Genomic DNA, 24,899 nt, shown 5'->3' on the forward strand with positions numbered 1-24,899 from the left:
TGGTCCAGCAGCTCGCTAGCGCCCCCTGGGCACACCACAGCCACCCGACGCCGCCCCGCCCCGCCGGGCCTGAGGCACCGCCTCGCAGCTCCCGACAGCGGCGTCAGGGGGCGCTGCTCGCACAGACCATTCCCCCTCCCCACGGCCCGACCAATCACAGACCGCTCCCCGCCTCCCCCCCGCCCCCCGGCACGGGCTTCTGCGGCGGGAACGCGCCCGCTCACCAATGACCGCCGCAGGGGGGGGGGGGGCCCACGACAGCCCGTGAGCAGCCGGCCCAGAGCGCGCGGTGTCCAATGAGCGGCCGCCGGGAGGCTCGGTGAGGCCAATGAGCGGCCGCCGGCGGGCTGGGCTCCGCCAATGAGGGGTGCGGGGTGAGGTTTGAATTGCGCCGGGGCCCGCCGAAAGGGAGGTCGAGCCGCGCGCGCGGCCGGGTCGTGCCCGCCTTGGCGTCTCTCTGGGCCCGGCACAGGTAGGAAGGGCCGGGGGGGGGGGTGGCGCGGCGCGACGCTCCTCGGCTGCAGCCCTCGAGGGCGCGAGCCAGGCCCCCCCCCCCCCCCCATGGGCCCTGACGGTCCCGCCCCACAGCCCCAGCGGCGGCGCGGGACGGGCTCTGTTCCCTGGCAGTGCCCCCCCCCCCCCCTGCGGGTTTCGCTGCAGAGGAGCGTCTCCGGCGGGGGGGGGGCGCAAAATCCAGCGCGAAGCGAAGCCGTAAACGCCCAGGGTGGGGCCTCCAGCACCGGCGGCGGCGGCGGGGGGGGGCGCAAGAAGGGCGGTGACCCGGGTTACAGGGCAGGGGGAACGCTCGCTCCGGCGTGGCAGAGCCGGGGAACGGTTCTCTTCCTGCCTCTGCTGGGGGGCGGGGCCAGTGGCTTCGCCGTGCCGTGCCTCGGTTTCCCCACCTGGAAAAGGAGGCTAGCGGTGCCCTCCTTTTGCAAAGCACTTGGGGATGTGGGGGATGCAGAGCTCTACGGTGTCGGTGTCGCTTCCGCCGTCTTCTGTGCGGCCTGGGGCGTCAACACAGTTGCCGATGCTGTTCGACAAAAATGCCTTGGGTGGCATAGGCGTGCGCAGCACCTTTCCTTAGGGAATTGTAGGTAGGTATTTTTTAAAGACGAACATTTAGCGCGCACAATTTTCCACACTGAACACAAACAGTAACCTAGTTGTATTAATAATTAATAAAATCAACTGGTAGAATTCATGAAAACTGTGTGTATTCTGGAAATGAGATGATTATATGAGAAATGAAAATGAGTTTGCTTGGGGATTTGATAAGGCCCTTCTGTCATTTAAACACCTTTGGTACCCTGAGTAATGAGAACACTTCATGCAAATCACATAAATAGGGATCTCATGGTCCCCTTCCTTCACCCTGTTGCCAAGGCGCAGGTGTTATTGCTGGCTGCCCTAGGGCTGCAGAGAACTCTATAGGCAAAACATATGGAAAGAAGAGGATCAATGTATACAGAGGGCTGAAGGGGGACTCCCATAGTGCATTAAGAAAAGGAGGACTTGTGGCACCTTGGAGACTAACAAATTTATTTGAGCATAAGCTTTCGTGAGCTACAGCTCACTGCATCCGATGAAGTGAGCTGTAGCTCATGAAAGCTTATGCTCAAATAAATTTGTTAGTCTCTAAGGTGCCACAAGTACTCCTTTTTCTTTTTGTGAATACAGACTAACACAGCTGCTACTCTGAAACCTGTCATAGTGCATTAATTAACACTTAATAAATACATTTCATTACAGAGATAAGAACCTGTAATGATAACTTTACTTCATGAAAAGAAAAGGAGTACTTGTGGCACCTTAGAGACTAACAAATTTATTAGAGCATAAGCTTTCGTGAGCTACAGCTCACTTCATCTCTGAAACCTTTACTTCATGAGATGCTCCAGAGAAAGAAGACCAGAGGAAGTAATGGTAGGGGGAATCCCAGGGAGACCAAAGGGGCTGGTAGAGAGAGCAGACAGAGAACAAGAGTAGAAGCAGAGTGGCTGCAGGGTTGGCCCAGTCTTTTGCATCTCCCCTGTGGGTGGAGGCACTGATCTCTATCACTGTAAGAGGGAACAATAGAATGGAGTGCCCAGAAGAATGAATGACTTGAGGACAATTTTCTGAGGGACCCATACCCTTGCAGAGCTTTTCTAGCTCTGACATTTACATTTCTATGTGGTTTGGCCCACAGAAATACAAATTGCACACCTTCCATGTGTTTTTGGACCAATGGAAAAAAAGTTACAATTCAAGTGACTTTTAAAATTCCCTATGAAACTGAGTTAACAAAATAAATGAGCTTATGAACAACCAGAAAACATACTTCTCAAGTGAAAAACTGTAACTGGACTTCTTTGCAAAGAAATTGTTTTCTTACAAGAAAAGCCACAAACTGTCTGGAAAGGAAGAGTAGATTAAATTACTTGCCTCAGTGAAATTAAATATCCAGAGAATTGCTGTGCCTGTGATGATGTCTGACAGTCCTATGCATATCCAACCTCCCTCCCCTCCCCCCGTGTCTGACAGTGACAGACTCCTGCTGCTCTCTCTGCCTGCAGCTCCCTCCCCCTCCCTGCTGGGGAGATGCTGTCAGGCAGCTCTGGCGCTGCCCCCCCCCCCACAAACTCCCATTGGCCAGGTTCCTGGCCAGTGGTCTGGGAACCGGGTCAGCTAAGGGAGGGGGGACGGAGGCAGCCTGCAGAGCTGCCCTGCCTCTGCCAAGATTCTCCGCAGCGTACCATGGCCCATCTCACCACCTGTGTGTCCAATCCACCCTGTCCCCTGACTGCCTCCCCCCCTTATCCAACCCTCTGGCCCCCCTAACCATGAGGCTCCTAGCAGCGTTTGGCTCAGCGCGGAGCCCCACCTCCCAGAGCTCTGCCCTGCATTAGGGTGTGCATGCCTATGTTGTGTGGCTTGCCTGCAGAGTTAAAACCAGCTTGGTTTGCAGATGCTACTTTGAATGTGTGGTAAGGGATTAAAATTTGTGGTGGGGATTGCTGCAGAGAGGAAAAAAAATGAATTTTCACCCACCACTTTCATATGTGTGCTGTAATACAAACTTCCAGCCCCTCAGCTTGAAGTCTCCAGTGTCTTGAACAGCACAGGATGGCGTGTAGACTTGACTAGAGCATGCATAAGTATCAGAGGAGCATCAATTGTAATGACCAACTGGGGCCCAGGTTATGCTGCACATAGAGGTCACAAGTAAAGTAGGGAAAGAATCCTTATCCAAAATACTATAGTGATGGTATGCAGTATTTTCTAGCTGTGTTGGTTCCAGAATATGAGAGGGAATGGGTGGGTGAGGTACTGTCTTTTATTGGACCAGCTTCTGTTGGTGAAAGAGATGAGCTCTCCTTCCTGTCTGGAAAGGGTACTTACTCTGTCACAGATAAATGCAAGGAGAGATTGTTTAGCATAAGGGGTAAACAAATGTTCCAAGAACCATTTAAGATGGAGGGGGTAATTAACATCTCTGTAGTCATAACAAAGTTATGAGTGTAAGCTCCCAGGCTTGTCTTTTGAAGGTGTTGTACAAGTTTTCTTTGAGTATGAGGACTGAGAAGTCAGATAGGGAGCCATCACTTCGTGAAGAGTGTTCATCCTGGGATGATTAGTTGTTTGTCTTTTTAATCACTTTTTTCTGAGAAAAAAGAAAAGGAGGACTTGTGGCACCTTAGAGACTAACAAATTTATTTGAGCTTAAGCTTTCGTGAGCTACAGCTCACTTCATCGGATGCATTCAGTGGAAAATACGGTGGAGAGATTTATATACATAGAGAACATGAAACAATGGGTGTTACCATACACACGGTAACCAGAGTGATCACTTAAGGTGAGCTATTACCAGCAGGAGAGCATGGTGGGGGGGAACCTTTTGTAGTGATAATCAAGGTGGGCCATTTCCAGCAGTTGATAAGAATGTCTTCATGTTCTCTAAGGTGCCACAAGTACTCCTTTTCTTTTTGCAAATACAGACTAACATGGCTGCTACTCTGAAACCTTTTTTCTGAGTTCATTTGAGAACATAGTGATTGTGTGGTTTCATCTGTATAGTTGTTGGGGCATTTGATGCCCTGGGTAAGGTACACCATATGTTGTGATCGGTGTGTCTAGGACCCACAGATCTTGAGAGATGTATTGTGGGAGTGTTGATCAGCAGTGGAGATATGTCTGCATATTTTGCATCTGTTGTTCTGGCAGGGTCTGGTTCTGCTTTGAGTTGGTGTGTCCTGGTCTGCGGGAGCTTGCTTGTGATGATGAGGTTGGGGGGTTGTTTGAAGCCCAGAAGAGTGGGTTCAAGAAAGATTTCTTTCAGGATGTGGTCACCATCAAGCTCAAAGAAAACCTACTCAACACCTTCAGAAGGTGAGCCTGGGAGTTTAAATTCTTAAATCTTCTAGACTCTCAAAAATCATGGACTCGGCAAAGATCCTGGTTTTGTTTTATGACTTACTACAACAATCTAACATACTAAGGGCTTGTCCTCACTTGAAACTACAGTGGCACAGTAGTGCTTCCATGTAGACACTACCTGCACCCATAGGAGAGGCTCTCCCATCAGTATAGGTAATCCACCTCCCTGAGAGGCTGTAGCTAATTCCTTCATTGACTTAGTGCTGTCTACAGGGGGATAGATGGGTCAATTTAACTACATCATTCAGGTTTCAGAGTAGCAGCCTGTTAGTCTGTATTCGCAAAAAGAAAAGGAGTACTTGTGGCACCTTAGAGACTAACAAATTTATTAGAGCATAAGCTTTCGTGAGCTACAGCTCACTTCATCGGAAGTGAATTTGGTGGAAAAAACAGAGGGGAGATTTATATACACACACAGAGAACATGAAACAATGGGTTTATCATACACGCTGTAAGGAGAGCGATCACTTAAGATAAGCCATCACCAGCAGCAGGGGGGGAAAGGAGGAAAACCTTTCATGGTGACAAGCAAGGTAGGCTAATTCCAGCAGTTAACAAGAATATCAGAGGAACAGTGGGGGGTGCGGTGGGGGGGAGAAATACCATGGAGAAATAGTTTTACTTTGTGTAATGACTCATCCACTCCCAGTCTCTGTTCAAGCCTAAGTTAATTGTATCCAGTTTGCAAATTAATTCCAATTCAGCAGTCTCTCGTTGGAGTCTGTTTTTGAAGCTTTTTTGTTGAAGGATAGCTACTCTTAGGTCTGTAATCGAGTGACCAGAGAGATTGAAGTGTTCTCCAACTGGTTTTTGAATGTTATAATTCTTGACGTCTGATTTGTGTCCATTCATTCTTTTACGTAGAGACTGTCCAGTGTGGCCAATGTACATGGCAGAGGGGCATTGCTGGCACATGATGACATATATCACATTGGTAGATGCGCACAATGCCCCTCTGCCATGTACATTGGCCAAACTGGACAGTCTCTACGTAAAAGAATGAATGGACACAAATCAGACGTCAAGAATTATAACATTCAAAAACCAGTTGGAGAACACTTCAATCTCTCTGGTCACTCGATTACAGACCTAAGAGTAGCTATCCTTCAACAAAAAAGCTTCAAAAACAGACTCCAACGAGAGACTGCTGAATTGGAATTAATTTGCAAACTGGATACAATTAACTTAGGCTTGAATAGAGACTGGGAGTGGATGAGTCATTACACAAAGTAAAACTATTTCCCCATGGTATTTCTCCCCCCACTGTTCCTCAGATATTCTTGTTAACTGCTGGAATTAGCCTACCTTGCTTGTCACCATGAAAGGTTTTCCTCCTTTCCCCCCCACTGCTGCTGGTGATGGATTATCTTAAGTGATCACTCTCCTTACAGTGTGTATGATAAACCCATTGTTTCATGTTCTCTGTGTGTGTATATAAACCTCCCCTCTGTTTTTTCTACCAAATGCATCCGATGAAGTGAGCTGTAGCTCACGAAAGTTTATGCTCTAATAAATTTGTTAGTCTCTAAGGTGCCACAAGTACTCCTTTTCTTTTTACATCATTCAGGGGTATTGATCTTTCACAGCCCTGACTGGTGGTAGTTAAATGGACCTAATCCTCTAGCCTAGACCAGGTTTAACTATCCTTTGTTCTGTAACTGCAGAGATGTTAGTTGCCTGCTTCATCTTAAAGGTCTCTTGGAACATGTTAACCCCTTATGCTAAACAATTTGTCCTTGTATTTAGCTGTGACACTCTGATTACCTTTTCCAAACCTGAAGATCTCTTTAGCTCAAAAGCTTGTCTCTTTCTCCAACAGAAGTTGCTCAAATAAAAGATATTACCTCACCCACTTTGTCTCTCTATAGTGATGGTAGTTAGTTAGTTGTATTGCAGTAGCATTTATGGGCCCCAATCAACTGTCGTGGCCCCATTGTGCTAGGAACTCTCACAACACAAAAGGTCCCTGCCCCAACAAGTTCATAATCTAAATTGTCAAGGACCTTATGGCTTCTAAGTAGCTAAGTAGTTTTTGGTTTACTTGTATGATTCCTTAGCATGAATGGGTGTGGTTACATAGGATGCCACCCAGTAAGGATAGCCAGGTAAGTACCAGTCCGGTGGCAAAAGCCTACCCTACCAGAACAGTAGGATGCCAGTGGCTTAGGATCTACTGATTAAAAGTATTTTTAATGTCTGATGCATATGGGTGTAGTGAAGAGCCATTACTGAAATTCTAAAAAAAATTAGATACTTGGAAGCTTTCAGTGGGTATTTTAAAATGCTTTAATGTAAAATTACAATAAAACAGAACTTTGTCTTATTTCCTAATTCCTTATAAACTTGTTCTAGGATAGTTAAGATGGCTGCTACATCCCAGTTTGCCAATCGATATAGAAAAGATCTGAGCACAGAAACGCTTAGAACAAAAGTTGCACGCAGGAAGTCTCTGATTCAAAAGGAGAACAGACACAAGCAATTTGAAAGGAGCAGACAGTTTGGACTGGCAGATGTCAATGTCCAGTTATCGAAAGACAGGGGACTTCCTAAGCTGGACGAGACAAATGAAGTGCGCTCTCAGGAAAAGACCACAGCTAAACGGAGTGAGTAAAAGCTTATAGTATTGTTCAGCATTAAAATATTTCTTAAATTTCTTTAAGCTGGTTTTATGTCTAAAGAAGCTGTATTTGCAGTCATAGGGATTTAACTATGTGTAGAGGTGAGCATTATAAATTGAATAATGGGAGATCTGAGTCCTTTGGCTACCAGTCCAGTTCTACTGACTATTAATTGGATTAATAGATAAAAGACTAATATACAGTTCTTCCCTTTTTTCCCCCATTTCAGTGATCATAGTTCATTTTTCAACCTGCTTTGGATTTCATGCATATCTTATTGTGGGCACATTTTATTGCTTCCATTTATAAGCTGTCTACGATTAGTAGATGTGTTAATAATGACCACTGTAAATTGTGTAGCCAGCAGCTCAATCATTTGCTCTTATCTCTGGTTTACAACCACCTATAACACCTTCCAATGTGCTTATAATACATACTAATGTCTGTAAAATGCTGTGGAGAACACAGGAATGTTTTGGTATTCTTTTTATTGACCGGATGGGTGACTCAATTTAACCACTGAGTGGCGATACTTGCACCTCCACTACAAAGTGGTGCTGGTTAAGAATGTGGAAAAGAATCAGACATAGCAGGCTGACATAACTATGCTGGCGGAATTCCCGGTTTAGACTGAAGTGGGTCAACAGAAGAATGCTTCTGGGGCCGCTGCTGGCATAGTTATACTGGCAAAAGCTCAGTAGTGTAGACAAGCCCTTACTGTACGGTTGACTCCAGCTCTGGACATACAGCTGGATGTCACAGAGGGTACACTGCAATAAAAAAAACATGTGGCACTGAGTCTCAGAGCCTAGATCGGGGTGGGCAAACTTTTTGGCCCGAGGGCCACATTCGGGTTGCGCAACTGTATGGAGGGCTGGGTAGGGAAGGCTGCGCCTCCCCAAACAGCCTGTCCCCTATCCACCCCCTCCCATTTCCTACCCCCCTCAGATCATCCAATCCCCCTGCTCCTTGACCCCTGACTACGCCCTCCCAAGACCCCCTGTCCCTAACCGCCCCCCAGAACCTCTCCACCTATCCAACCCCCCTCCTCCCGCTCCCTGTCCCCTGACTGCCATCACCCCATCCACACCCCCGTTCCCTGACAGGCCCCCCGGGACTGCTATGCATATCCAACCTCCCCTATCCCCTGATAGCTTCTCCACACACCCCAACCTCCACCCCATCCAACCACTCCCTGTACCCTGACTTCCCCTTGGGACCCCCTACCCCATTATCCAACTTCCCCGCCCCCTTACCGTGCCAGAGCCAGCCACGCTGCTGTGCTGCCCGACAGGAGCGGCAGGCCAGAGCGCTGCCAGCGCAGCAGCGTAACTGCGGGGGAGGGACTAGGGTCTAGCCTCCCTGGCCAGGTGCTCAAGGGCGGGGCAGGACGGTCCTGTGGGCCAGATGTGGCCCACCTCTGGCTTAGATCAATAGACTCGGGCTCATAGAGCTTGGGCTGCGGGGCTGAAAATTTCAGCATATATGTTTGGAACCACCCTCTCTCGCATGGATTTGGGTCCAGGTTCCAGCCCGAACATCTGCTTTAATTTTTAGTCACCACAATCTGAGCCCAAGTCAGCTGACACAGGCCAGCTGCAGCTATGGCTGCCATGTCTTATTGCAGCGTAGATGTACCATAGACAAAAGGGCCTGGTTTAGAACAAGGTATCTTAACAAGAACTGGCTGGAATTAACACATGTGAATGGCAGACCCAGCAACTGGACAATTAACCCCTAATGACTAGCAGCCACATATCTATTCGGGGACACCATCATAGGGCCTAATCACATCAGTCACACTATCAGAGGCTCGTTCACCTGCGCATCTACCAATGTGATGTATGCCAGCAGTGCCCCTCTGCTATGTACATTGGTCAAACTGGACAGTCTCTACGTAAAAGAATAAATGGACACAAATCAGACGTCAAGAATTATAACATTGAAAAACCAGTCGGAGAACACTTCAATCTCTGGTCACTTGATTACAGACCTAAGAGTGGCTATCCTTCAACAAAAAAACTTCAAAAACAGACTCCAGAGAGAGACTGCTGAATTGGAATTAATTTGCAAACTGGAAATTTAGGCTTGAATAGAGACTGGGAGTGGATGGGTCATTACACAAAGTAAAACTACTTCCCCATGTTATTTCCCCTTCGCGCGCTTCCCCCCTGCCCCATTGTTCCTCACACGTTCTTGTCAACAGCTGGAAATGGCCCACCTTGATTATCACTACAAAAGGTTTTCTCCCCCCCCCCCCCCCCCCCCGGTAATAGCTCATCTTAAGTGATCACTCTCCTTACAGGTTTCAGAGTAGCAGCCGTGTTAGTCTGTATTCGCAAAAAGAAAAGGAGTAACCGTGGCACCTTAGAGATTAACGAATTTATTAGAGCATAAGCTTTCGTGAGCTACAGCTCACTTCCGATGAATGCATCCGATGAAGTGAGCTGTAGCTCACGAAAGCTTATGCTCAAATTCGTTAGTCTCTAAGGTGCCACGAGTCCTCTTTTTCTTTTAGCCAAGAGCAAGTTACTTTCTCCATCTCTGCAGGGAAGCAAAGTGGAAAAGTCCCAAGCAGGAGAACAAAGGGCAGGAGATAAGAAGATATTGTGTTAAGTGCACTGCTGTAGATATGCAGGAACTCGGATACAAAACCAGGGCTTTGGAGCTGTGCTCCGGCTCCACTCCAGCTCCAGGCGAAAACCTGAAGCTCTGCTGTTCTGGAGCTGCTCCTGCTCCAGGTTTCGCTCCAAAGTCCTGTTACAAAACAGATTCCAGGAAGGTATAGCATATTGCAGTCATAGGCAATGACTCTGTAGGTCAGGGGTGGGCAAACTTTTTGGCCCGAGGGCCACATCTGGGAATAGAAATTGTATGGCGGGCCATGAATGCTCACAAAATTAGGGTTGAGGTGCAGGCTCCAGAGTTGGGCCAGAAATGAGGAGTTCAGGGTGCAGGACGGGGTTCTGGACTGGGGCGGAGGAGTAGGGTTCTGGGGTGGGAGGGAATGAGGGCTCTGGCTGGGGGTGCAGGCTCTGGGGTGGGGCTGGGGATGAGGGGTGCAGGAGGGTGGATCGAGGGATTCGGAGGGCGGGAGGGGAATCAAACCTGGGGCAGGTGGTTGGGGCGTGGAGAGAGGCTCGGGGTACAGACTCTGCGGCTCCTGGAAGCAGCGGCATGTCCCTTCTCCAGCTCCTGTGCAGCCAGGTGGCTCTGCACGCTGCCCTGTCTGCAGGCAGGTTCCCAGCCAATGGGAGCTGCGGGGGCAGTGCTTGAGGCAGCGCAGCATGCAGAGTGAAGCCTCCTAGCTGCCCCTACGTGTAGGAGCTGGAGAGGGGCCATGATGCTGCTTCTGGGAGCCACGTGGAGCGGCCCCCAACCCTGCTTCTCATCTGGAGCGCCGGAGCAGGCCCATGCTGCAGCTTCCAGGAGCTGTATGGAGCAGCCCCTGACCCTCTCATAAAGCAGCATTATCCATCTGAACTTGTTGAAAGAGTATTTAAATAAAAAAAGAAATTCTAATATCTTTAAAAATTGTGACTTGCTGCTCTGACATTCTTAAGGGTCTTTTTAACCAGGGAGAAACTGACTATATAGAACAAACAGTAAAACTGACTTGCACAAGGCACAGAGTAAACTGAAAAATAAAAATATCTTTCATTTAGTCCTCGTAGGTGATACTTATATCAATAAGTACAAACTTTTCAGATGAAAGTGTCTTTTTTTTTCAAGTTGGCATAAGTATTTAATCTCTCACATAATCACTATCTGATTTGTTCTCCTCAATTACAAAACATTGCAGTTTTTTGGCTGCTTTCACTTCTTTTAGTCTGACTTGCTATGAGATGTACAGATTCTGTGCTTTGTTCCTCATTTGCCTTAGGGTTGCACCTGAATTCCACCGGATGGATACAAGTTTAACTTTTATACTATCTATACTCATCTGTTTTCTCTTGTCTTATATTTAGATTGTAAGCTCTTTGGGGCAGGGATTGTCTTTTTCTTTCATGTTTGTTCAATGCCAAGCACAATTGGGGCTCTGTTCCATGACCAGGGCTCCTAGCACTAATACACAATAAATAATAATAATAATTAATAATAGACAAAACCCTTAGCTGAAACTTGTAATGCAGGCACAATCTCAAAGTAAACGGTGAGGGCAACTTTCTGCTGCAATTCAGCATCATCCTCCTGTATCTTAAATAGGAGAATTCTAAATATTTATCTAGTGACTTATGTAACCTTCCAGGCAACATTAGTATTCTGGTCATGTTGTACTGTAACAAAATTTGAGACAGTAAAGTATCTTCAGAATTTTGTAAAATGTCCATTTCTGTCTTTTCATAGAACAAACTACAAATGCAGCCGTCAATAAAAGTGAAAATGAGCGCAAGGAAATGCTCCAGCGCTACAAAGAGGAAAAAGAACTTCGAAAACTAAAACAACAAAGAGAGAAAGCTAAACGGGGAGTGTTTAAAGTTGGACTTTACAGACCTAATGTACCTGGCTTTCTTCCATTTGTACCACAGAACCCAGTGATAGTCAAGCCAAAGGAGAAGGTAATGAGGAGTAAAATTTGTACCAGTCTTCAATGGCACATGTTAAATAATTTTTATCTTACAGTAAGAAATTCATAGAAATTATACATATTTTTACTAATTCAAAGCTTGAGGACTAACTTCATCACTGGTAAAAAGAAAAGGAGTACTTGTGGCACCTTAGAGACTAACACATTTATTTGAGCATAAGCATCCGATGAAGTGAGCGGTAGTTCACGAAAGCTTATGCTCATATAAATGTGTTAGTCTCTAAGGTGCCACAAGTACTCCTTTTCTTTTTGCGAATACACACTAACACGGCTGCTACTCTGAAACCTTCATCACTGGTGTAACACTAATGGAGTCAATGTTATACCAGTGGTGACTTGCCTTCTTTTTTTATAAGCAAAGTGGAATAGATTTCTATGATGTATAAATTTATATTCTTGAACTAGGACAGAAGCACCTAGAGCTAGTCTGCCCTACAATGGAGTGGAGGCATATACCAGCAAAAGTAATTCTTTTGTCAGTGTAGTTAAACCATGTCCCCAAACAACATAAGCTGTAATGCGAAAGGAATCTCTTGCTAGTATAAGCTGCATCTACATGGGGTTGGTGGTTACATAGTGCTCTCAAGGTTGTGATTAACTAGCATAGCACTACGGGCAAATCTTTGTAGTACAGTAACTCCTTGCTTAACGTTGTAGTTGTTTCTGAAAAATGCGACTTTAAGTGAAACAATGTTAAGCAAATCCAGTTTCTCCATAAGAATTAATGTAAACGGAGGGGTGGGGGTTAGGTTCCAGGGAAATTTTTTTTTCACCAGACAAAAGATTATATTGTGTATATATATACACACACACACAGTATAAGTTTTAAACAAACAATTTAATACTGTACACAGCAATGATGATTGTGAAGCTTGGTTGAGGTGGTGAAGTCAGAGGGTGGGATATTTCCCAGAGAATGCCTTATTGGCTAAATGATGAACTAGCACTCGACTGAGCCCTCAGGGTTAACACGTTAATGTACACTCTACAAGGCAGCATAAATGAAGGGAAGGGAGACAGCATAGCAGACAGAGACACGCACCCTGTGTGAGTGAGAGAGATGCACGTTGCCCCTTTAAGGATGCTGACACCACTCTAAGTACATTGCCTTTTTAAGTAGATCAGCAAGTTGAGACAGCTGCTGCTGCCAGAAAGTCGTCTTCCCCCCCATGTCCCCCTGCTCTATGGAGATGGGGTAAGTGGGGGGCAGGAGCAGGGGGGAGGGGGGACATCCTGACATTAGTGTGCGTGCATGCACACACGCAGCAAGCAGGAGGCTTCTGGGAGTAGCTCCAAGGCAGAGGGCAGGAGCAGCACATGGCAGTGGGGGGAGGGACAGCTGAACTGCCAGCAACTGATAGCCTGCTAGGCAGCTGACACACAAGGAACTTAGGGGAGCAGGAAGCTGACAGGGGGGCACCAGTCTATCCTGGTTCCAAGCCCCCATCAGATAATTCCAATGGGCTGCTCTTTCTGCAAGTAGTGGACAAAGCAGGCGGCTGCCAAACAACATAAGGGAGCATTGTGCAACTTTAAAGGAGCATGTTCTATAATTGATCAGCAATGTAACAACGTTAACCGGGATGACTTTAGGTGAGAAGTTACTGTATACGCCCGTCCTTAGTATGTCAAAGCCTTTTGTTCTTAATTGCTGCAACTGGGGAGAAGGGAAAGGAATATGCTAACTTCTGTTTCTTTGGGGATGTGTCTAGGCTGCTCCTACTTCTGCAAGGATTACAAGATCAAAGGCAAAGAGCCACTCGGAACAAACTGTTATGTCAGCTAGATCTCAGCAGTCCATGGTTTGTCTTCTGGGTTTTTTTTTGTTTACAAATTGAGAGAATTAGATGTGCGTAATAACTGTGAATGTTGTAATTCCTTTAAAATCCCTAGTTTTGGGTCATGTGTACTTTACTGCCGAGCTGACAGTTCTAACTATTGTAAACGAGCTTTACAGATAAAGGTATAAGCACTTGCTTATAGTCCCAAGGAGCTGACTGATTATATGATGCTGCCTGTTTTTATTTCTACCTGCTATATTGCGCTAAAGAAAACTAACTTAGTTCTGTATAAATCAAAAATACTTTCTTAATATTATTTTTTCATAGAAAACAATTGCTCTACTTACCCCAGGGATGATATGTGATCACAAAGGAGAGGTGGTTCATGAGACAATCAGATATCTGGTTCTCGCTATGGAAAATTTTTTGAAAACTGCTGTACTAGCAAATAACATAGTTTACAAATATGTAGGATTTTTTCTGTATGCAGTATAGTTGTGGCCATATCAATCCCAGGATATTAGAGAGACAAGGTGGGTGAGCTAATCTCTTTTATTGAACCAACTTCTGTTGGCAAGACAGAAGCTTTTGAGCCACACAGAACTCTTCGCCACAGACCTGACGCCACAGACCTGTGACTCAAAAGCTTCTCTCTCAACAGAAGTTGGTCCAATAAAAGATACTACCTCACCCACCTTGTCTCTTCAACTTTTTTCTGCTCAGTTCATCTTCCCATGTTTTAAATTCCTCCTCTTACCAAGTCATTCAGTAGCCATTACTTTGGCTTGGAAAATTGGTGAACTATGATGAGCCTTGCATACAGATCTTTGAAGATAAATAACCTTTCCTAATCTGTACTTTCTCATTCTATATTACTTTCTGGCTTCATGGCATAAATGGGTTGAGGACCACCCTGAACACTAGGTGCACCATAGGTGTTTACTTCTACAAAACAGGCCATGGATTTTTATATTCTTATACAGTGGAACAAGATCTCTTGGTTTTTAATGTCTCATTTAAAAGGTCCTCACACGTTACATTGCATACTACTCATTTAATCCTCTAAGGATGAGGGATTGAATTAGCCATAGGTCTAGATCCTAGCTGGGCTCCAGGGATACAAATTTGATGCTTAGAATGCTAACCATTCCTTTCTTTATTCTGCATATTGCTTTGATAATTTTCAGTGATGAAACTAGCAAATGTGTCAACTGAGCATCTTTACCCAAATCTGAAATGAGAACCCTGTTCAAGAATTTTTAAAGACTGACTGTACGCAAGTATCCCACTGCAGCACTTTGGACCTTTGGAGTGATGGGTCCAGGACCCAGTTCGGTTTTATTTTGTCAGCAAGAATGAGTTCAGAGTTGTTTTTGTCTTGCACCTTTCATGTCTAACTTGATTATCACTTAATACTTTCTCTCAATTATACTGTGTGCTGTTTACTTGACCCCATGTTCTGCTTCGTTATGACTTGCTTCTTTACGGACTAAAGTACTTTGTGCATTTCAGATGCAGTTAGTTCTGACATCTTTCATGACTAACTTTCTCTGCTTTGAACGATTCTTCAGTATTATAATACTGTCTTGCTGTTGGTTTAATCGAACGTTGTATTTGGACTATCTACCATTTTTGGGCACCAGCTGTATACTTTTGGGGGCAACTTAATTTGAAATAATCTTTGAAAGAGGTCACACTTTGACTCTCTAACAATCCTGTCTTACATAATGTGAATTTACATATGAAGGATCTCTACTCATAACTTTCACTTCATGTACTAAAAGTTGTCTGAGAATTGGCATCTAACTTACATTACATGTGCATAAAGGTCCAGCAGAAATCAGTACCCACTTCCAAAGTAATTTAGAAACCCAGTTCAAGGACTCACTTCACCCTTTACCCATCCAACTGAGAAAGGGTCAGAAGTATAATGTAAAATTGAGAGAAGTGTCAAAAATGAGCTGTTTTGGTTCCCTTAATCTCTCATTTTAAACACTTAAAATCAGTGTGACACTAATCAGGACTTTCTAGAAGAGGTACAAAGGAAATATGAAAGAAGGGGAAAGAATTAGTCTTCCTTATTTTTAGAAAGGTGAAGTTTCACAAAACATACTTTCTTTGTAGATCTATGCTGACCATGCTACCAATGGGCATAGTGTGCGCCCTACCGAAACCGGACGCAGACAGACATGTGCAGACAAAGTGACTGAAAAAAAGAAAGGTAGGAATGTAAAATGGTTTGGAATGTGAAAGTGGACACTGGGTTAAAAGGTCATAGCACTGGGACATGGATTGCCTACCATATTACTAGCCATGAAAAAGTGAATTTTCAGTCTAATTTACTTTTTTCCTATTTGCATTTTTATTTTTTTACAATTCACTCTGCTTGAGCAAAATGGACTGCTCAGTTTCACTTTGAATACTGCAGGGGATGTTATTTTCAAATTGTCTTGTTAAAACTAATGAAAAACATTGCTTATACACTTTGTAAAAGCCTGTGCTCCAAAAATAACTAGTCCACCTAATTTCCATTTAAGTCCACACTTCCAGCACAAGTCAGGCAGGATTTCCCCTAGGTCTTGATGTTTTAACTGAGTCACCCCTCTCCAGACCAGTAGTACCTATGCCGTCCCTGTGTTCAAATGTTAGATTTTTTTTTTTTTTCCCTGACCACAGTCAGTGAAGTAGTGCCCATCGGCCAGACTTCAGCCATGCCTGATCTCATGCAAAGCACTCCAGCATCCAAGCCCCTCTCTTTTGATATCCTTTGATCATTTTCTTTCTTTGGTTGTGCCTTGAGAAGGATTTCAGACTAAGACTGTTTTTTAATTTGACACTGGCTGTAGCTTGCTGCATGTTTTCATGCCTCCAGGCTTTCATTCTCTTTCCGTATGTCCCTATTATACCTTCTCTTGCCCTATGTTGTGGCTCCATTGTATAGTTAGTGCATCTTTACCCAAATCATAGTTTGCCTTCATAGTTTTGGAGCAAAGCTGGAAGTTCTAATTATTGTGAACAATCGGTGTGCAAAATATGCTCAACACCACTAACTTCAGTATAGATTTGGCAAAAGGCTTTAATACAGCCAGGTTGCTGTTTTCCAGTCCCAAGTAGGTTGCAAATTAGATTGGTAAAAAAACAGTGAAATTTTTACCAAAAAAGCTGCTCAAACCAAGATAATGTGCAAATATAGGGGTTTTTATTAAGTAGTGTGGACTAAAAAATCTGTCCATAGAACATCTTGTCATTGAAACAGAAAAGCTTTAGAGAATACAGATGTTAATGTAGAGACCATGTTTTGCAAGTGTCGCACGCAAAGTGTAGTCCTTTTCTGAAAAAGATAATGTTATAATGTGTGAATGAGTTTGTTCAAACTGAAGTTCCTAAAGTGGTTCAACACATTGAAAAATGGTTCTGAAGAGAGCAGGCTAAATGGCTTACAGATTAAACAATTTGCCTTGCATGCTGGAGGCAGGAGTTCATGCCCCTTGTGAGATATTAGGGCAATTAGATAAATGTGGCAGTATTTGGTACTGGTTGCATTGGTCAGTGATATAATGTGACCCTAAGCAACCACATACGTTAAGAAATGGTTCTTGCCAACAGAATCTGTCTAGTTATTGGACTTCCTGTGTGATGGCTCCATACGCTTGCAACATGTATTTAGAGAGAGTGATTTCAGAGTAGGCACTGGTCCTTAAATATCACTGAGATATAGGTGCCTTAAATACCTTAGATAATTTGTCTATAATTTTCAAACTCACTTAAAAATCTGAGTAGTTTCCAGCATGGGTTGTTTTAAATCACTGATTTTAATTATTTAAATCGGCAAGTAGCAAACCTTGATTTAAATAATTGATTCTAGTTATGCTTTCTATTAGTACTTTAGTTATTTTCTTAAAAGGTTCATAATTTACAAGATAACAATCTGAGTAAAAAGTCAGTTGTCAAGCTGCATTTAGAAATTGTAATTCAACTAAAACCATGCACAAACAGCATTTGAATATTGTTTTTCATTAAATAAAACTACCGTACAGTTGGATACTTAAGAAAAAAGTGAAACTAAAAAATCCTAATAAGCTTTTCTGTACAATGGGGGGTGGAGTACTGTTTGGGAAAAACAAAATACTAACATTGATTCCATTATAAAGATGGAAAATGATATAGATACTTGATGCAGTATATGACAAATATTGTCATTTTTTTAAAGCTTGACCTCAAAAGTTACCATGTTTTTGCTTATAAAAAGCAGCCTTTAACTTGTTACTTAGTGTGTAATAGAAAGGGCAAGTAGACTCAGCATATTTTTAATTTTTTTCAATGGTTTTAATAGGTGATAGTAAATTTAGGCCTTAGCCTAGCTTGTCATAAATTTACTTGTAAACAGATTTATTTTTGTTAAAAAGCATATGATTTATTTTTTAATAAATCAATAACTTTTATCCACTCAGATCCTAGGCTAAAGCTTTTTGCCTGAAAACTGTATTCAAAGACTTATTCTTAGAGGAAAGATGGCTTTGTGATTAAGGCACAAGTTTGGGACTTGGGAGGTCTGGGTTTAATTCTGAGCTCTGCCATGTTCTTCCTGTGTGAGCCTGGGCAAGTCACTCTTTGTCAAGTCCTTGTCTGTAAAATGAGGATAATATTCACTTTTTTTGGTCTGGTCTATTTGTATTGCAAACTTTCAGGACCAGGGATTCTTACTGTGCATATGTACTGTGTCTATTGCAATGGGCTTTGATCTCCATTAGGGTTTCTAAGCACTGCCATAATACATTCTGAGGGTTTGTGCGGTCTTTGGCAACTCAAAGCACTATCCTGATGCAAGGATTGATCTCTGCCCTCAGTGCTCCAGAAGCACTAACTGCTTTAGCATAGAGAAAAGTCTGGCGACCTGCCATCCAGTGCTGATGCCAAAGCATTTACCACTGGCTTTTATAAAACCGGAACTTTGGACCTATACTGATTGATGATACTGTTTTAATGTTGCCTCCTTGCAAGTTATGGTGAAATAGCCTTGGGAATTATGATATTCCTTGCAGTGGTGGTGCAACCTGAAGTCCCTACAGCCTCAAATGTAAGAATCACCAGATCAACCTCCTCTACTCTGACCAAACAGATGTCAAAGCCAGCTACGACCATGAGTAAGTGAAGCAGTAAGACTCCTATATTCCTGGTGTTCATAGAAAAACTATTTCAGCTTGTACAGCTAAGACTTAGTGTTCAGCGGTGGCACAGAAAACTTAGTATCAAACTGACATAGAAAGGAAGGGTCTAAATGTTGAAATCAGAAATTTCTCCTGTGAAAGAAGGCCTTGTAACTGCAGCCTCTATTTCAATGTTTAATTCAATATGAAAAAGTCAACTTTAGAGTGAGTTGGGGGAAATACAGTAATATGGAAGTATTTATACCTTATGTTAATTAAAGGCTGGCACACCTGTGCTTTTTCTTATCTGGCTTAATGTCCTACTAGTTGGTTGTATAGCCATTAAAATATTTAGGTTATAAATTCTCTATCTAGTAACAGAAATCAAAAGAAATACATTGTCCGAGGTAAGGGCTGCTCTCTTCATCAGTGTTTGTATGTTGCCCAGAACAGTGGGACCCCAATCTTCAAGGCTCTGAGAGAGAAATGTTTAATAATGTTATCCCTTCTTGTCCTCAAGATAGCTGTCAGAATGTAACACTTTCTTTCACGCTGTCCATTATGTATGGAAGTATCCCCTGAATTAAACGGGCCACTACCGCTTTTGTGATCATATGGATGACTAACATCAAGTAATCATGCATGACTTTTAATCCTAGTATGTCCATATAGCAAGAAGAAAGTAGAAAAAATTCTGTACTCAAAACTATTTGACAATGTCACTTCAATCTTTAAGGAAATACTGCAGTGTTTATTTTGAGTATTGTCATTTTATCTGGGGAAAGCTGGAGTACTATAATTCCTTAGATATTTCAGTATTAGCCCAACGGGGAGCTAAAAATCCTTTTAAAGACTAACATCTTGTGTTTTGGAGGGAGGAGAAAAATCTGATATTGGATCTTAGTAGCGTGGCTCTTGTCATGCTGTTAAATTCTAGAGCATCTTTTTGTATAAACTGTACAACTTTTCTTTAACTACTCCCTGTCTGTAACCATTGTGATATGCCATTATTTTTTGTTTGTTTTTCATGCTTCTATAATAATTTGAAACCTTCTGATGAAAGATGTTGTATAAATAAGTTATCTGTTTTAATTGGCATGGAATTTGTTCAGCCTTAGGTAACCAACAACAAAAAAAGTCAACAAGTAGAGGAAAACAGCAGAAAGAGGTCAAAGCTGAGAATGTAGAGGTATGTTACTTGCTATTTGTAAATATGAAAATTGAACAAAGCATATTAACATTCAAGAGTGAGCTGTAACTCACGAAAGCTTATGCTCATATAAATTTGTTAGTCTCTAAGGTGCCACAAGTACTCCTTTTCTTTGTACTATGTAGGTGCTGTAACTGAAATAATGACCACTGCTTTGACTCATGTCTTCACTGGTCTGTTTGCAACTTACAGGTTAATTTGTAACTACTGTTGCATTGCCTTTTTTTTTTAATTATTAATATATTTAGTCTTAACTCTTCACATTGGGAAGTTTCAGAACTTTCTGCTTACAACCAAACTTTAAATATTCGATGTGAGCAATATTAATCCAATTTTAGTATTCTTCTTTAAAAGACCACTGCCCTTGCTACTCTGATCAGTTTGTTACCATAAACATCGTCTTGAGATGTATTTAAGTAGACATGGGAACTTTGTATGGAATAGGGTCTTGGTGGGGGGGGGGTGTGTGTGTGTGTGTATATACACACTCTTCCAAAACAGTTTCTCAGAATTGGCATATATCGTTTATAGCAATGTACAGATTAAAAGTTTGGCCATATGCTTTTATAGAAGAGCACGTGCACCCTTACATGAGCTTTATATGCACATCAGTAGTTTTTTAGGCAAGTTGGGTTGCATGCAGAAGTATTCTGCAAAAATCCTAGACTTGTACACGCACATCAGGCGTTTCGTGCATGGAATTTGTGAACAAAATTGCATGTATGCTTTTAAAAATAAATGGGCCTAATTTTTTGTTATAGGCCAAGCCTACCAGGCTTTTTGGGAGTCTTAGTTAATATCTGAGTGTCATACTGCTGTGTGGCTTTTAACTGGTATCTGCAAGATACTTGACTGAGATAGAGTTTTAAACACAAATGTAGCTACAGAATTGGCATGTTCAACTAGTTTTTATGTGATCAAATGTACAGTGTAATCATGCTTTTTCAAAAACTCATGGAATTCCAAAATGTTTTGGAGAAGTTTTCTGGTTCAGATACTCCTGTGCGTTGTCAGCACATCTGGCCAAATCCTTCTTGCTTTACATGTGTAACCACAGTGACTTAGTTACTGGTCATCAACCCTAATTTAAATTAGTACAGAGGCATTTATCTGGAATATCCAGATATTCACTTTCTATATGCACACACAAAACTTCACTTGCTGCGTCATAAGGAAACAGCATGCAGAGTACCTTGTTGCTTTACTACCACTTCAAAATTTAGCATAATACTCCATTCCTCACTGAAGACTGTACTGAGAGTTAAATAAAATGGTTTTTGAATTGAGTGAACAAGTGTCTGAACAAGCTTTTCACGCTTAGATAACTGAACAGAATTTCAGAAGTTTCAAACAATCATCTTCAGATTGAGAGGAGCATCTCAAAAAAAATCTGTCATCTTTCTGTGCCAAAAGCTTAACCCACTGAAAATGGGGACTAGAATAAGCCATCCTAACTATAACACACATTCTTTTTAGAGCTATTACTGCTCTCCTGCTGGTAATAGCTAACCTTAAGCGATCACTCTCGTTACAGTGTGTATGGTAACACCCAATGTTTCATGTTCTCTATGTATATAAATCTCCCCACTGTATTTTCCACTGAATGCAGCCGATGAAGTGAGCTGTAGCTCACGAAAGCTTAAGCTCAAATAAGTGTTAGTCTCTAAGGTGCCACAAGTACTTCTTTTCTTTTTGCGAATACAGACTAACACGGCTGCTACTCTGAAACCATTCTTTTTAGGGAGGTTGCAGATGTGTATTCCACTCAGGTGTGCTGGAGAACTTTGCCTAGTGGTACCTGTAGGGGCAGTACTGTAGCCCCTTAGCCCCTCCCAGGGTTATTTAAGGGTGGTGCCACCCAAATCCCCTCAGTTCCTTTTCACCACCTGCCACTAGAGTCGGAGCATTTGATGTGGTAGTTTACCTCACTCTGTTTATCTGTTTTTTTGGGCCTTTATTGTATATAGGTAAGTTTAGTAGTATGCTTAGATTGAAGCATAGTAGGTAGGATAGACAGATAGGGTATGTCTACACAGCAAAGAGAAACCCATGGCTGGCCTATGCCAGTTGACTCGGGCTCCTGGGACTCGGCCTGCAGGGCTCTTTCACTGCTGGATAGACTTCTGGCTCGGGCTGAAGCCCGAACTCTGGGACCCTCCCACCCTGCAGGGCTCTAGGGTTTTTCTTTGCTATGTAGACATACCCATAGTTTAACCCAAGGGTTAAACCTTGTCAGTCATGTGGGGTGTCTGTCCCCACTAGTTACCCTCACGCGTGGTGTTTGTGCCTGGGAAAAGCGCACATCTAAAGAAGGGAATTCCATCTGCCAAGTCCTTTAAAAAGGACAAGCTATTTGCATCCAAAGCGCAGCACCTTCTAGAGCAGGCCATGAGTCGTTCTCCCCCCCCCGCCCCCCACTCCCTTGGTACTAGGGATCTCCACAGACTGTCCAGTCCTGCACTCTCATTCAGAGATGACATGTTGCTTCCAACACAGTCTGGTGCTTCACATAACAGAAAGGAGGGGGATCATTCACCTTCCTCTAGTCCTCCGAGGAAGAGGTTCAACAAGATGGACCGAGACCATTCCAGGACTCGGGGATTTCTCTTCATCTTCTAAGAGAAGTGGCTGGCACTATAATTCCTCCAGTATGCAGGATGGAGCTGGGCTGTCTCACTGCTTCCCAGTATCACAACGAGATGAGTTGGACACTGTACTACCATCTCCAGTATTGGCCATGTCATCTGTTAAGTCCAATACCGATGATGTCAGCATTGGCGCTGACTACGCCGTTGGCATACCAGTTGGTGTCAGACCTGCTCTGCCTTTTCTAGCCTGATTCCCCAATAATTCAAGAGCATTCGGCAGCCAGGGATGCTGCTTCTGCTGTGCCCTCAGCACCATGTGATCTGATGGCAGAGATGTCTTGTTTGTCAGCACCGTATTCTACTCTGCCTAAGACTTGGAGTTCAGAGTTGTGGTCAACATTCTTTTTTCTTAACAAGCAGCCTACTGGTACAGATGCTTTCTTCAGCACCGACTCTGTCTTTGCTGCTGACCATATTTTTGGGATTGGTACCTGTGATGGGTTCCCTCCCTGGGGTGCCACCTGGAACTGGGGTACCACTGAGCCTGCCTGATCCACCAGCTTGGGCTCCCTTTTCACCCTATAAGGGTGTGACAAGATGCAGACATGCTCCCGGTCTCACCAGCACACAGGTAGGGACACACTTAGCTGCAGCTACACACACAGATACTGAGATCAGCTCTGCATGGGAAGGCTCAGCTAATACACCTCCCAGTTCCTAAGGTACGCACCCCCCTTTGGAGGGTAAACCCAAAATTATACTGTCTTGCGCTGCACCAGGAACTGTACAGCATAAGCTCATAACATTCACCCCTTCCCTCAATGTGGAGAGAGAGATTTGGCTTTCTGTCCCAAGTTACAATTTCCACACAGCGGTTTTAGGCAAAACAAAAACAAGTTTATTAACTACAAAAGAGATTTTAAGCGATTATAAGTGATAGCAAACAGATCAAAGCAGATTATCTTAGTAAATAAACAAAACCACAAACTGAGCTTAACACACTAGATAGGTAGGATATGAATTACCAAATTCTCACCGTGAGTGATAAACAGGCTGGTAGATTCTTGAGGTACAAGCTGCCTTGGCTTTCCCAGGTTTTCATACAAAGGCTAGCAATCCTTTAGCTGGGGACCATCACTTGCTCCTGTTCAGTCTTTGTTCCTCAGGTGTTTCCAGGTGTGGTGTTATAGGGGGAGTAAGGTACCATCATGATCTCATTGTCGCCCTTTCATATTATCTTCTCACTTGCTGGAAAGCTCTTTTGCTGTGACCTGGGTCACAGTTCCCATTGTGTAGTGTTATCGCTGAGAAGTTTCTATTGTACGCAGTTCCTGGGGTAATCCTTGTGCTTGTGTGCATTTCCTCAACAAGCCATTAATATTGTTTGGCCTTTTTACTGTTGTATTCAAAAGGCTGCTTGTGGGCGTTTTCAACCTCAAAACGTGTTTCAGTAACACATACATAAACTTCAAAACTGCACATACAATCTAATGAGATATTAATGTCTAGTAGATCAAGAGTTTTAGAATACCTCACAAGGAATATTTTTGTACAAAACATATCCTAATTACATGACAGTGGTGAAGATTGGGGTGCCAGGGTGTCACAGTACCTCCTTCGTTTGCTTTAGTATTGTGTGGAATTGTGATGCCTCTCTTGGTACTCCGAGGCACCAACTGCTCATTCATCCTTGGTACTGATGCCATTTCCGTATTGGTTTTTGGATGAGGTATGTCATTTGCTTGCCCCATTGGGGATTGCTCCTCCTCTACCAGTGGACAACTTGCTAGTCTTGTTGAGACAGAGTTTGGGGACATCTTCCACTTCTCCCTCGCCTTTTGAAGCACTGTTCTCGGAAATCCTCAGGACCATCCTCAGATCGCTGTCTGTATAGAGATTGGCACCATTCTCGCAGTAAGGATAGGGGCCCCTGCCCTAGTACCTACTGGTAACCAATGCCTTATCCCTATTCCCAGTTGCCTCTTTGGAATCCTTAGTACAGTCCTTGGTCTGCCAAATCATATTTTTTGATGTAGTCCAAGGCAAGGTTGCCGATTCTGGCTGCAGTTTCTTGTCCTGAGTCACCTCTATTACATGCATAGTCTGAGGTCATTCCTCCTGACTGGTCCAGACTGATTCTCTCATACAGGAGCTTCTGTTGGCCCTGCACTCTTCCTCATCCTCTCCAGGTGACCCTTCCTTATCTGTTCCTGAGATTTTAAGGATTTCCTGAGGTGTATGGCTTCTGCCTTGGGCGTTCAGGCAGAGTTCATGCAGAAGAAGACACAAGTTGCTGGATATTCTCCAGGTGTCAACTCCAGGGATGGTGGCTCTCCAGGTAAACTAAGCCTTCTTGGAGTTTGCGAAGTCCTTGCGGAATACCCCAGCTTCATTACCACCTACAGCAAAGCATTCTGAGAAGCGCTATAATGTTCTCATGCAGGGATTCAACTGCTTCTGCTTCCATCAAGCCCCTAACTCTCTTATGGTAACAGCATAAATGACTGATCGTGACAGGGGAGATATGAATCCACCCCCAAGAACAAAG

General features: G+C 43.6%; 1 protein-coding gene and 1 non-coding gene across 5 annotated transcripts in view; both read left to right on the plus strand.

Moving 5' to 3' along the window:
- Positions 1–246: 246 nt before the first annotated feature.
- Positions 247–24,899, plus strand: part of DLGAP5 (DLG associated protein 5) — a 47,259-nt gene continuing 22,606 nt past the window's right edge. For 2 of the 4 annotated variants that reach the window (XM_038407174.2, XM_043517705.1), the window contains exons 1-7: positions 337–472; positions 6,772–7,022; positions 11,385–11,596; positions 13,338–13,427; positions 15,531–15,627; positions 18,449–18,550; positions 19,666–19,742. In XM_038407174.2, coding sequence (XP_038263102.1) covers positions 6,782–7,022; positions 11,385–11,596; positions 13,338–13,427; positions 15,531–15,627; positions 18,449–18,550; positions 19,666–19,742 — 819 coding nt within the window. In that variant the 5' untranslated portion in view covers positions 337–472; positions 6,772–6,781. The other 2 variants (XM_038407172.2, XM_038407173.2) reach the window with 2 other exon arrangements.
- LOC119858145 lies at positions 16,924–17,057 on the plus strand. Its single transcript, XR_005293802.1, has one exon.

The sequence above is a fragment of the Dermochelys coriacea genome, chromosome 6, assembly GCF_009764565.3.
Source record: "Dermochelys coriacea isolate rDerCor1 chromosome 6, rDerCor1.pri.v4, whole genome shotgun sequence".
In the NCBI taxonomy this organism is placed as follows: Eukaryota; Metazoa; Chordata; order Testudines; family Dermochelyidae; genus Dermochelys; species Dermochelys coriacea.